This window comes from Pseudorca crassidens, chromosome 10 (assembly GCF_039906515.1).
Source record: "Pseudorca crassidens isolate mPseCra1 chromosome 10, mPseCra1.hap1, whole genome shotgun sequence".
Taxonomy (NCBI): Eukaryota; Metazoa; Chordata; class Mammalia; order Artiodactyla; family Delphinidae; genus Pseudorca; species Pseudorca crassidens.
The window spans coordinates 58,941,288-58,955,452 of NC_090305.1; the positions used below are offsets into that span (position 1 = coordinate 58,941,288).

At 43.2% G+C, this 14,165-nt stretch overlaps 1 protein-coding gene and 1 pseudogene across 2 annotated transcripts in view; both read left to right on the plus strand.

The window, feature by feature from the left end:
* Window positions 1-14,165, plus strand: part of SLC22A14 (solute carrier family 22 member 14) — a 31,103-nt gene that overhangs the window by 3,055 nt on the left and 13,883 nt on the right. The window contains exon 2 of one of the 2 annotated variants that reach the window (XM_067753860.1): window positions 11,353-11,868. In XM_067753860.1, the coding sequence (XP_067609961.1) occupies window positions 11,353-11,868 (516 nt within the window). Of the gene's footprint in view, window positions 1-10,981; window positions 11,869-14,165 lie in introns of those variants that run through there. The other variant, XM_067753859.1, reaches the window with a different exon arrangement.
* LOC137232258 (deoxyuridine 5'-triphosphate nucleotidohydrolase pseudogene) lies at window positions 1,851-6,565 on the plus strand (annotated as a pseudogene).

Consider the following 14,165-nt stretch of genomic DNA (forward strand, 5'->3'; position numbering starts at 1 on the left):
GGAGGGTGGCAATTATGATGACACCTGGCAACTGTGCGGCCGCATTCTCAGCACAGATGTGGACAGGGCCTGTTCGGCTGTGGGGAGTCTGTGGAAGGAGCAGGCTGTCCTCCTGGGAAGCGTGAGTTCTCAGGTGTGGCATCTGGCCATTTCCTGCCCTCAGAAGGGGGGCTGCTCCTGGTTATACCTTCCTGTCCCAGGCCTTAGTTTCCACTTTTTACATTGAGAACCAATTGCCTGGGGCCTGTCCAACTGGCAGGGGACCTTTGGGAACAAGTGCTCCAGGGCCTTGCAGACTGTCAGGCCCCTGTGGGTATTCAGGTGATGCTGTGGGGGACACTGAAGGGGACCCTGCCCGGGAAGCTGGCTCCAGGCCCAAAAGCCAAATCTCTGTGAGCAAAGCAAAGGTTCCCTCCTTCCCTCTCTCCCTCCCTCCCTTCTTCCTTCCCTCTCTCTCTCCTTCTCTGCCTGGGAAGTCTCTTCTGTCCTGTGACACCCCCTCCAAGCTTACACACATGCACACTGTACTAGTTTTCTGTTGCTGTTGTAACATATTGTCACAAACTTAGCGGCTTTAAGCAACACAGATTTATTACCTTATAGACCTGCAGGTCAGAAGGTCAAAATGGGTCTCACTAAGCTAAAATCAGCTGTCGTAGGGGAATTTATTTCCTTGCCTGTTCCAGCCTCCAAAGGCTGCCCACAATTCCTTAGCTCACAGTTCCTTGTATCTTCAAAGCCAGCAACGGCTGGTCAAGTCTTAAGAGATGTAACTGAAATTTATGCATTTTCATTGCTGTATTGCATTCCACTAGATAAATATACCACAGTTTATCCATTCCTCTGCTGATGGAGCGTTTGGGCTCTTTTTTTTTTTTTTTTTCCTTCACATTTGAGGTGTGTTGTCGTGAATGTTTTGGTACTCTTCTTGGATCATATGTACAAATGTTTGCCCAGAGTATGTAACTGGGAGTAGAATTGCTGGGTCATAATGTGTGGGGATATTCAGCTCTATAAGACAATGCCAAATTGTTTTCCAAAGTGGAACTATGAATAATCCTGCCAGAAATGTATAAAAGATAGATACTGGGTAGTGTCAGATTTCTTAAGTTTTCTTAAGCAAATGAGTGTAAATTCTGGTCTTGATTTGCATTTCCCTCATTATTAAAGAGGTTGAATATCTCTTTGTATGTTTGTTTAAATTTCCTCTTCTTGCAATGCCCATTCATGTCTTTTGCCATTTTTCTATTGTCTTTTTATTATTGATCTGTGGCTTCTTTACATCTTGATCCTTTTTCTCCCCAGTAATACAAGTTTTTCAATATATTCTCCCAGTTGTGTTTATTTTAACTCTATGATTTTCATTTTTGAGTAGTCAAATTTATAATCAAAAAAATTTTTTTAATTCATTTGTTTATTTATTTTTTGTCTGTGCTGGGTCTTCGTTGCTGTGCGCGGGCTTTCTCTAGTTGCAGCGAGAGGGGGCTACTCCTTGTTGTGGTGCGCAGGCTTCTCATTGCAGTGGCTTCTCTTGTTGCGGAGCATGGGGTCTAGGCGCGCAGGCTTCAGTAGTTGTGGCACGCAGGCTTCAGTAGTTGTGGCTCTCAGGCTCTAGAGCACAGGCTCAGTAGTTGTGGCACACGGGCTTAGTTGCTCCGCGGCATGTGGGATCTTCCCGGACCAGGGCTCGAACCCGTGTCCCTCGCATTGGCAGGCAGCTTCTTAATCACTGAGCCGCCAGGGAAGCCCTATTTTATGGTTAGCATAGACTAGCATAGCTTTTGTGTCCTGATTAAGAAATCCTTTTTTGGTTCACCCTGCTCCCTCTTGTGCTCACATTCTGCCCTGCCATGCCCTGCTCTCAGGAAACAAGTCGTCTCCCCCAGCAAGGTGGCCCAGCTGGCAGAGGAGGGCGGCATACCACTCCACTTTGCCCAGCTCTCGGAGCACACCACCGCCCAGACCAAGGGGACTACATGCACCGCAGGCTCTGACCTGTACACTGCCTGTGATTGCACAGTACCACCTATGGAGAAAGCCCTTGTGAAAACCAACATTCAGGTACCTCTTCCTTCTGGGTGCTATGAGAGAGTAGCTCCATGTTCTAGCTTGGCTGCAAAACATTTCATAGATGTAGAAGCTGGTGTCATAGATGAAGATTGTAGAGGAAATGTTGGTATTGTACTATTTAATTGTGGCAAAGTTTGAAGTAAAAAGTGTGATAAAATTGCACAGCTCATTTGTGAACAGATTTTTTTTACCCAGAAAGAGAGGAAGTTCAAGTTTTAGATGACACTGTAAGGGTTTCAGGAGGCTTTGGTTCTACTGGTAAGAATTTAAAATGTATGCCAAGAACAGAGAATGAGGAAATGTTCCTTGAAAAGAAAGACTTTGCTTAAAGTGAAAAAAAAAAGAAAAAAGAAATCATTTTTCACGTAAAGTCAAAAATATATTCCAGTAAAAGGAACTAGACCCTAGATGCTAAGTAATGTTTGATTCCATTTAAATGACATTTTGTAAAAGGCAAAACTATAGAAACAGTGATTGCAAGAGATTGTGGGGTAGAAGGAGGAGAAACACAAGGGGATTTTAGGGGTAATGGAACCCCTCCACATCATGATTTTGGTGCTAGATATACTATTCTATACCTTTGTCAAAACCCACAGAACTGTACACAACAAAGGGTGTATTTTACTGTACATAAAATAAAAAGTATATAAGAGATACAAATATAAAATTGAAAAAAGGCTGGGACAGGGACTTCCCTGGTGGTCCAGTGGTAAAGAATCCACCTTCCAATGCAGGGGACATGGGTTCAATCCCTGGTCGGGGGAAAATATATATATATATATATATTTTTTCCAATAAAAGTTTTGTTCTTTAAATTTAGGTCCTTAATAGGGCTGAAATTTTTGTTTATGGTGTGAGACAGGAACCAATGTTAATTTTTTTCCATTTACTGACCTGTCATGCAAGTCTGTCTCTCATATATCCAGATTTGTTTGGGACTTCCCTGGTGGTCCAGTGGGTAAGACTCCATGCTCCCAGTGCAGGGGGTCCGGGTTTGAGCCCTGGTCGGGGAACTAGATCCCTCATGCGTGCCGCAACTAAGAGTCCGCATGCCACAACTAAGAAGCCTGCATGCCGCAACTGAAGATCCCGCATACCACAACGAAGATCCCATGTGCTGCAACTAAGACCCGGTGCAGCCAAAATAAATAAAATAAAATAAATATTTTAAAAAATTGTTTGCATAAATCTATTTCTGGGCTATTTAGCTACTCCTGCACTGAGACCACCTTGTCTTTAATGAATATAACTTTATAATAGATTCTGATGTTTGGCAGGACAAATCATTCCTCCTTATTATTCTTCAGAATTGTCTTAGGTATTCATGCCCTTTGTTCTTCCATAGTAATTTTAGAGTTATCTTGACAAATTTCACAAAAAAATACCTTTTGGATTTTGACTGGATTTGTACTGAATCTACAGATCAACATGGGGGAAAATTGACAACTTTTATTCATGACTATTAGATATCTCTCCATTAATTTTTCTTTTTAACATATTTCTGTAAGTTTTATAATTATTTTACACACAGGTCTTGCACTTATTTTTTTTTTTTTTTTTTTTTTTTTTTGCCCTGCTGCGTGGCTTGTGGGATCTTAGTTCCCTGACCAGGGATTGAAACCCAGCCCACAGCAGTGAAAGTGCCGAACCCTAACCACTGGACCTCCAGGGAATACCCTTGCACATATTTTTAAAACATTTTTTATTGTGGTAAAATATACCTAATATAAAATTGATCATTTGAAACATTAAAAAAATTTAGCAAAGGTAAATGTGAAATTGACATACAAAATTGTAAGATATTCAAAGTGTACATTGTGGTTCTTTGATATACATGTATATTACAAAAGGACTCCCTTCATCTAGTTAATTCACACATCACCTCACATATTTATCTTGTGTGTGTGTGTGTGAGAAACTTATGTTCTACTGTCTTAGCAAATTTCAATTATACAATATAGTGTTATCAACTATAGTCACCATGTTTTTACATTATATCCTCAGACCTTATTCCTCTTACAGTTGAAAGTAATTACCCTTTTACCAACCTCTTCCTATCTCCCCACCCACAGCCCTTGGAAACCACTTAAACTTTCTGTTTCCACTAGTTTTGACTTAAAAAAGAAAAAAAATCCACATATAAGTGATACCATACAGTATTTGTCCTTCTCTGTCTGTTCACTAGCATAATGCTCCCAAGATCCATCCATGTTGTCATAAATGGCAGGATTTCCGTTTTTTCTTGTGGCTAAATAGTATTTCATTGTATATATAAATATATACCACATTTTCTCTATTCATTCATCCGTTGATGGACACTTAATGTTGTTTCCATATCTTGCTATTATTGTTTCCTGTTTCCTTTATTTCTGTCTTAACTTTATAATCTCTTTATTTATTTAGGTTTATATTATTTTGTTCTTTTTTTCACTTCCTATGATGGGCATTTAGTTTATTAACTTTCAGTCTTTCTGATTTTCTTTTATAAAGCAGGTAAAACTATAAATTTCCCACAGAGTACCACTTTTTATACCACCCATAGGTTTGATATGGGTGGTATAAGTTTTTATAGTTTTCACTTATAAGCATTTATATTATCACTCATTTTTAAATATTTTAAATTTTTCATTATGATCTCTTCTTTGACTTCTGAGATAGTCGCAAGTTTTATTAACTTAAAAATATATATTTATAAAACTTAATAAACTTTAGAAAAAATATATGTATATTCCATGTTCATGGATTGAAAGACTCAATATTGTTGGTAAGACGTCAACGCTTCCCAAGCTGACCTATAGATTCAATATAATCTCAATCAAAAGCACAGCAAGCTGTTTTGCAAATATCAACAAACTTATTCTAAAGTTCAAATGGAAACGCAGAAGACCTGGATATCCAACACAGTAGTGAAGAAAAACAAAGTTGGAGGCTTCACACTACCTGATTTTAAGACTTCCTATAAAGTCTTCCATAATCAAAATAGCATGGTATTGGCAAAAGGATAGACACATAGAACCATGGAACAAAGTAGAAAGTTCAGAAATAGACCCACCTAAATATAGTCAACTGCAAAGAAGCAAAGGCAATTCAATGGAGAAAGGATAGTCTTTTCAACAATGGTACTGGAATAATTGGATGACCATATGCAAAAATTTAATGTAAAAAAAAAATGTAAACCCAGATCTTACACCCTTTACAAAAATTAACTCAAAATGGATCATAGACCTAAATGTAAAACACAAAACTATATAAAACTTCTAGAAGACAACATAGGAGAAAATCTAAGTGACCTTGGGTTTGGCAAAGAATTTTTAGATATGACACTAAAAGCAAAATCTATGAAAGAAAAAAATTGATAAATTGGACTTTTTTAAAAAAGATTTATTTATTTTGTTTATTTTTGGCTGCGTCAGGTCTTAGTTGCGGCACGTGGGCTTTTTGTTGTGGTGCACAGTCTTCTCTCTAGCCGTGGTGTGCAGGTTTTCTCTCTCTAGTTGTGGCGCGCAGGCTCCAGCATGCGTTGGCTCTGTAGTTTGCGGCACACAGGCTCAGTAGTTGTGGCACGCGGGCTTAGTTGCCCCGCGGCATGTGGGATCTTAGTTCCCCTGACCAGGGATCAAACTCGTGTCCCCTGCATTGTAAGGCGGATTCTTTACCACTGGACCACCAGGGAAGTCCCAAATTGGACTTTACTAAAATAAAAAACTTCTGCTCTGCAAAAGATGCTGTTAAGAGAATAAAAGGGCAAGCCAGAGACTGGAGAAAATATTTGCAAAACATAGCTGATAAAAGACTTGTATACAAAATATACAAAAAACTCAAAACTCAACAGTAAGAAGGTAAACATCCCAATTTAAAAAACAGGCAAAAGATCTGAAGAGAGAACTCACCAAAGAAGATATACAGATAGCAAATAAGCATATGAAAAGATGCTCAACATTATTTGTCATTAGGAAAGTGCAACTTAAAAGAATGAAAAACTAAATAAAAGAGCTCATGTATTATTATGGCTAAAATCATAAATTGGCAAGGATGCAGAACAACAAGAATTCTCATTCATTGCTGGTGGGAGTGCAAAATGGTATAGCCACTTTGGAAGACAGTTTCCAGTTTCTTACAAAGCTAAACATAGTTTTACCATATGACTCAACATTCGTGTTCCTAGGTATTACCCAACTGATTTGAAAACTGTATCCACAAAAAAACCTGCGCGCAAATGTTTATAGCAGCTTTATTCACAGCTGCCAAACACTGGAAGCAACCAAGATGTCCTTCAATAATTGACGAATGGATAAGCAAACTGTAGTACGTGGATACATTGAAAAATATTATTCTGTGATTTTTGAGAAACAAGCTATTAGGCCATGAAAAGATATGAATGGCCTTAAGTGCATACTGCTGAGTGAAAGAAGCTTGTCTGAAAAGGCTATATAGTGTATGATTAAAGGTATATGACACTCCGGGCTTCCCTGGTGGCGCAGTGGTTGAGAGTCTGCCTGCCGATGCAGGGGACACGGGTTCGTGCCCCGGTCCGAGAGGATCCCGCATGCCGTGGAGCGGCTAGACCCGTGATCCATGGCCGCGGGGAAGATCCCACATGCCGTGGAGCGGCTGGGCCCGTGAGCCATGGCCGCTGAGCCTGCGCGTCCGGAGCCTGTGCTCCGCAACGGGTAGAGGCCACAACAGTGAGAGGCCCGCGTACCACAAAAAAAAAAAAAAAAAAAAAAAAAGGTATATGACACTCCAGAAAAAGCAAGATATACTGTAAAAAGATCAGTGGTTGCCAGAGCTTTGAGAAGAGAGAGGAGGATTTAATAGGTGGAGCACAGATTTTTTAGGGCAGTGAGACTTCTGTCTGATACTCTAATGGTGGATACATGACTCCACGCATTCATCAAAACCCACAGGACTTTACAGCCCATAGAGTGGACCTTACCATGTACAAATTTAAAAAAAAATCATTTAAGAGATAGAGGGATCCCAGGGTGGAATGCAGACTGTGATAAATGAATGTAACTGTATTACACATGTATGAAAAACATATGGAATTTTAAATTATTAAGCTGTTAGTGACTTCTAATTTAATCTCATTGTAGTCAGAAGACAGGTCTATATGATGCCTATTCTTTGAAATTTGTCTTGAGAACTTCCCTGGCGGTACAGTGGTTCAGACTCCTTGCTTCCAATGCACGCGGTGTGGGTTCAATCCCTGGTCGGAGTACTAAGATCCCATATGCCGTGCAGTGCGGCCAAAAAGAAAAAAAGAAAATTTCTGTCGAGGCTTGCTTTATTGCCTAGTGCATGATAAAGTTTTGCAAATGCTCTGAGTAGGCTTGAGAAAAATGTGTATTCTCTAGTTGTTACATGCAGAATTTTAGAAATGGTCATTAGTTTAGTCTTGTTAATTGTGTTATTAAAATAATCTATCTTTGCTAAGTTTTTACATTTTGGCCCCTTGAAAAGGTGCATTGAAATTTCTCATTATGGTATTAGAGCTATCAACTTCTCCTATGAGTTATACTCATTATTTTATATATTTGAAGACATTTATTAGGTTCATATATATTAATTTTTTGGTGTACTGAACGTTTTGTCTTTAGATAATGAATCTCTCTATTAATGATACTTTATGGGTTTTTGTTTTGTTTTGGTAATAGTATAGCTAAATCAGATTTCTTTTGATTACTCTTTGCCTAATACAACTTTTTCCATCCTTTAACTCTCAGCCTTTTCATGTCCCTATGCTTTAAGTGTGCCTTCTTACAGAGTGACCAAGTTGTCATCAAAATCAAAACACTTGTGAGAGGGAAAGGGGGCGCTATGAATAATTACACAAGCATAAAAGACATAAACTGGGTATGTTCTGGGAAATACTGGCCACCCTGTTTATTTATTTTTTAATATTTATTTATTTATTTGGCTGTGCCAGGTCTTAGTTGTGGCATGCGGGCTTTTTAGTTGCAGCATGCAGGCTCTAGTTCCCTGACCAGGGATGGAACCTGGGCCCCATGCATTGGGAGTGCAGAGTCTTAACCACTGTACCACCAGGGAAGTCCCGGCCGCCCTATTTAAAAACAGCCTATTAATTTGATTTTTCAAAAGCTCAATCCAACTATCTCTTTTAACTAGTGATAATCAATATACTTTGATTCATTTTTGCAGTCACAATTACTGAAATCCACTTTTTCTACGTTTCCTTTTTTCTTTTCTTCCCTTTTTCGATTGAGGTCTTGTTTTTGTTTTTCCCTTTAGCCTACCTTTTTCCACTGCTATTTTCTAGCTATATTATTGTAGTGGTTATCCTTAAAATTTTATCATGCAAATGTAACTTTGAGGGACTTCCCTGGTGGTCCAGTGGTTAAGACTTCGTGCTTCCACTGCAGGGAGCATGGGTTGGATCCTTGATCAGGGAACTAAGATCCCGCAAGCCAGGCAGCATGGTGTGGCCAAAACAAAAAACAACAAACAAAAAAAAACGAGAAAAGTAACTTTGAAATCTTGGTGTCGTTCTCCTACACCTTGAACAATAGAAAGATTTTAAGATACTTTGGCTCTCATCATCTCCATCGTGAAATATGTTATTGCTGCCCACTATTTTATCTTTTTTTTTTAACTCCACAGTTGAACAGAGCTTTTATTATTTAATGCAATCAATATTTGGATTTGCTTACATGTTTACCATTTAGATTGCTCATCACTGCCTATCAGTTTGTCATCTTGACATAATTTTCCTCCTCCTTATCCTCTTTTTTTATCCAATGGTTCCAGACCCATTTATTGATGAGTTCCTCTTTTATCCAGTTTCTGAACTCTTTTTTTCACTATACCGTATATTTCTGCTCCAAAACTTTTTTTTTTTTTTTTTGCCATGCTGCGAGGCTTGTGGGATCTTAGTACCCCAACCAGGGACTGAACCCAGGCCCCTGGCAGTGAAAGCTCAGAGTCCTAACCACTAGACTGCCAGGGAATTCCCACCAAAACCATTCTTAATTGTTTGTATTATTTTAGGATTTTGCATTTTCATATACATTTTATTTTATTTTATTTGGAGCATCCCCCTCCTTAACTTTTAGAAGTTCCATTAAATCAGATCTGTTGCTAACTCAATTTTTGACTATAACTCTCTTCATTTTACTCTGACAGATAATTTTGCTGAGTAAGCAATTCTAGGTTGGCTGTTATTTCCTATCAACATGTTGAAGATACTCTTCACTCTCTTCTGGTTTCCTTGTTGCTTAACAACTTTTGGTTATTTCTTTAAAAAAAAAGAAAAGAAAAAGAAAATTCAAAAGTCTTAGAGTTAGGGCTTCCCTGGTGGTGCAGTGGTTGAGAGTCCGCCTGCCGGTGCAGGGGACACAGGTTCCTGCCCCGGTGCGGGAAGATCCCATATGCTGTGGAGCGGCTGGGCCCGTGAGCCATGGCCGCTGAGCCTGCGCGTCCAGAGCCTGTGCTCTGCAACGGGAGAGGCCACAACAGTGAGAGGCCCGCGTACCGCAAAAAAAAAAAGTCTTAGAGTTAAACAATGAGGCTTCAACATTATAAAGCTATTTATAACAGTAATTAAAGTAGTGGTAACATTTTACCCTTATGAAAATGTCATAGACTTCAAATCACAACTTGGATCCTCAATGATTCAGGTGTTTTATCTTACAAATATGGGTTTGGTCAGTTTTAAGATAAAATTCCTCCAAATATGTTGTCCACAACTTTTGTTTCTTAACAGAAGTCTGTAGACACGGCTCATTTGTCCATGATCTATCTTCTCTCCAGATGTTTTTGAAAATCTTTTCTTTGTCACTGGTGTTCTGCAGCTTTGTTACAGTGGGTTTCTCTTGTATTTATCCTGCTTGGGATACACTGTTTCCTGATTCTAAGGATTCATGTTTTTCAAATTTTAGAAAATGGATTGCTCTTATCTCTTTAAATATCGCTTCTCTCTTTCTCCCACTGGGCCTGCAACTAGATGAACGTTAAATCTTCTATCTTCTAATTCATCTTTGTGTCGAATCTATTTAACCTTCCCTTTAGTGTGTTTATTTCAACAACTTGTTATTCAATAGTTTTTATTTTTAGAAGTTGTGTCTTCCCTCCAAAGGTGTCTGCTTTTTGCCTCTGGTTATAAGTCCATTTCTGTAATTATAACTTCCATCTCTTACTCTCAGAATGACTTAACTTCCTATGGGTTAGATAATATTTGTTTTGAGCCCTTGGCTTGATCTTAATCTGTGAGATCCTTGCAAGCTTAGTTTGGAGAAATTTTCCTTCAGAGAAGACCTGCATCTGCTTTTGCTGGTAGCCAAGGGGTGCCCCAACCCAGGACCTCTTCAGCCCCGCTTAGGTTCCCCACTTTGCTGCTGTTCCAAGGTAATATCCTTACATTCAGTGTTGCTACCTCACTCCTCCCCTCTGCCTGCCTTTCCAGCTTGGCTCTCTGTTGCTGTCTGTCACCCTACCATTTTGGTGCCCCATGGCACCAGCCCTGTCTTCTCACCTCTGTGATCAAGGCTTGCAGCCACCCACCTTGGCCTCAGTTCATGGCCACTTCAGAGCCAGATTTGTGTGTGTGTGTGTTGTTTTTTTAATTAATTTATATATTTTTGGCTGCATTGGGTCTTCGTTGCTGCGCGTGGGCTTTATCTAGTTGCAGCGAGAAAGGGCTACTCTTCATTGCGGTGCGCGGGCTTCTCACTGCAGTGGCTTCTCTTGTTGCGGAGCACGGGCTCTAGGCGCACGGGCTTCAGTGGTTATGGCTCGCGGCTCTAGAGTACAGGCTCAGTAGTTGTGGCGCACGGGCTTAGCTGTTTCGCGGCATGTGGGATCTTCCCAGACCAGGGCTCGAACCCGTGTCCCCTGCATTGGCAGGCGGATTCTTAACCACTACGCCACCAGGGAAGTTCCTGTTTTGTTTTTTTTAAGGAATGGTCCCTGGAGGCCTCTCCTACCTTTTGCAAGACTGGTGGTGCCTCAGTGTGTGTGTAAACAAAGTTTCCATTGTGGGGAAGTTGCAGGAGAGCTCCTCAGAACTTAGTCATTCATGATAACAGAAGCAGAGCGTTTTCTAAAACATTAAAAAATCTTAAGTGCTCTATACACATCAGGGATGGGTGGGCCAATGGGGGACAAATTAAGAAATTTCAGAAGCAAAGGAGGGAAGTACAGAGAACATCAAGGTTGGGATCCAAACTGTTTCAAGCCAGTTTCTGGCCAGTGCCTCCCACGCTGGTCTATGATATCTGAAAAGTGGTGTCAGTGAAGACTGAGCTGCATCCTCTCTTTGAACAGATGGCAAAGGAAAACAACTTCAAGGTAGAGTTCAAATCCCAGCATCATCTCAGGAGCTTCCACCAACATGAGGCAGCAGAAAGCCCCCGTTCCTGTTCTCTGGACATGCTATTACGCAGATTGAGGGCCATAGAAGCCAAGCAAGATGATAAGTTTGCCACCATCATGGATGCAGTAGGGGAGTTTGGCACATTACAGCGGAGGCTGGTGGCCCTCACCTTCATTCCCAACATCCTGTCTACCTTCTTCTTGTTTGCTGACATCTTTGTGTTCACACCACAGAAGCCCTATTGCAACACCAGCTGGATACTGGCAGTGGGCCCCAACCTGACGGAGTCTGAGCGGCTGAATCTGACCCTGCCCCAAGCACCCAATGGCAGTTTCCTGACTTGCCTCATGTACTTGCCTGTGGACTGGGATCTGGAGTCTATCATCCATTTTGGGCTCAACCGCAGAGACTCATGTCAAGATGGGTGGATCTATCCTGAGGTCAAGAAGCGATCACTGATCAATGAGGTATGCCTTGTCCTGAGTTGTCTGTAGCTAACCCAGGACCCCAGAGATTTGCCCTCACCCTCACTGAACAGGTGGGGAAACTGAGGCTCAGGGAGGGGAAGCAATTGGCCCAAGGTCAACCCACAGAGGCAGGGCCAAGGCAGAAACAGGATTCCTGCTGCACAGCCCTGGTCTTACAGGTCTTAGCCAGGAAGCTAGAGTAGATTGGGGACTAGGGGCAGATGTCAGGTGGCAGGGTTTGCCACCTGCCCAGGGAATTGCTTCTGTAGTTGTGGCTCTGCCCTCTGAAATCACAGAAATTAGGGAACTGGGGAAAGAAGCATCTTTGATCTGGTACCTCTTATGGAGTTTCTCAGCCTAAGCTGCTACCTGGGCCCTTCACAGCACAGACCTGCCCAGTTTGATTCTCTAGGGTGAGGCCTAGCATCTGTACTTGGAAAAGGGTCTTGGGTGATTCTGGCCTTTGCTCGGTTACCTCTTCACCCAGCCCCCTTCTTGGCCTGTGTCTCTGGTCCCTCTCTCCAGGCCTAACTCCTAGAGTCTGTCAGATGCAGGATGGGATGCAGAGGTAACAGAGCTGAGGCATACTGCACACAGTTACCTGCCCCTGTCCCAGGCCCCTTCTGCCTAAAGGCCCACCCTGGGTGGAGGCTCAGTCTCAACCTAGAAGGCCCTGGGTGGAGGCCTGTGGCCAATCCCTGCATATAACCCCCAGTTTGACTTGGTGTGTGGCAAGGAACCGAACCCGGAAATCAGGCAGAACATGTACTTGGCGGGACTCTCGACAGGGTCTTTCCTCTTTGGGTTCATAACTGACAAGTAAGTTTTCCAGAGTTCCCTCTGGTGTCCGGGACACCCCTGCCTCCTCCTTGGGGCCATTCAGAGCTGAAGGGTCTCAATTTAGGGGAGGCAAGGGTAGGGGCCCTCCGGAGGCGAGTGTACGGCTCGGGGCCTGGGCTTGGTGCTGGAGTGGGCTGGGGCCAGCCACCTAGGTCCATGCACTTGGCGCAGTCTCCCCTCCCTTCCACGCGCGCAGGCTGGGCCGCCACCCAAGCATCCTGCTGTCGCTGCTGGGACTGATCATCTTCGGCTTCGGGACAGCCTTTGTCAACAGCTTTCACCAATATCTGTTCTTCCGCTTTGGCGTGTCCCAAGCTGCGGTGGGCTACGCCATCAGCAGCGCGTCTTTAAGTGAGGTGGGGGGGCGGGGCGTGCGTGTACCTACTGGGAGCCCGCAGGACAGGGGGAGTTGTGGCCCAGGCAGGCAGGCTGTGGAGGCCTAGAGATGGCAGAGAATCTGTGCCCACACTGCCCTTGCACTGTCATCCCCCTGGTACCCCACACATCCCCCCTTCATACCCCTTGCTTCCCCCACCTGGGCCAGGTAGCTGCTAAGCCCTCTATATGTATTGCCTCCTTTCATCCTGGCAGCTGTCTGTTCGGTAGCACTAATCTATTATTCCTTTAGCTCAGGAAGGTACTTGAACCTCAGGAAGTTAACCAACTTACTCAGGGTCACAGGGCAGTTCAGTGAAGGAACTGGGATTCCACCCCAGGCCTGTGTGATGCAAAATTCCCAAGTGCCCGTACATTTATTCAGCCTCACAGGAACCTGCTGGGGAACCCTGCTCCCGTTCCTCATTGGGAAATTTTCAGAGCCCAGCCAGAGGGAACTGGGTCCTCCACAAAGGCCGGGGTCTAGGTGGCCAAAGCACTGATACACTAAGAACCAAGACAAGGACAGTGATGTCTCGCCTTGCCTGTGTCAGGCCACATGTGAGGTGCGTGCTGTACCCAGGGCCAGAGCTTCTCAATGACAGGCGTGTGGTCAGGGGGAGGTGTTCCAAGGGAACAGCCAAGTTGATGACAGACTGGAGGCTATGTCTGTGGTTTGGAGCCCAGGCAAGTGTGCCCTGGGGGCGCAGAGGCACTCTGCCTGGCTTTGAAGTGCTGTCTCTGGACCCGGATCCTGAGCAGGCAGAAGAAACCCAGTCCCTGAGCAGGGCTGGGGCATCTCAGAAGGCTGGGGGCAGGGGCAGCCCTGGGTACCTTGAGCTGATTATGATTTTGTCCTCCTGGCCTCTGCACAGTCACTGAGTGGCTAGTGGGCATGGGCCGGGCCCACGCCATCATCCTGGGACACTGCTTTTCGCTATGGGGGTCATATTCCTCACGAGACTTGCCTACAGCCTTCCCCACTGGCGGCTGCTATTTCTGGTGAGTGGGGCACCTGTGTTCCCCCTCATCTCTTATATCTGGTGAGCAAACAAATACAGGGCATGCACAGGGATGGGTCT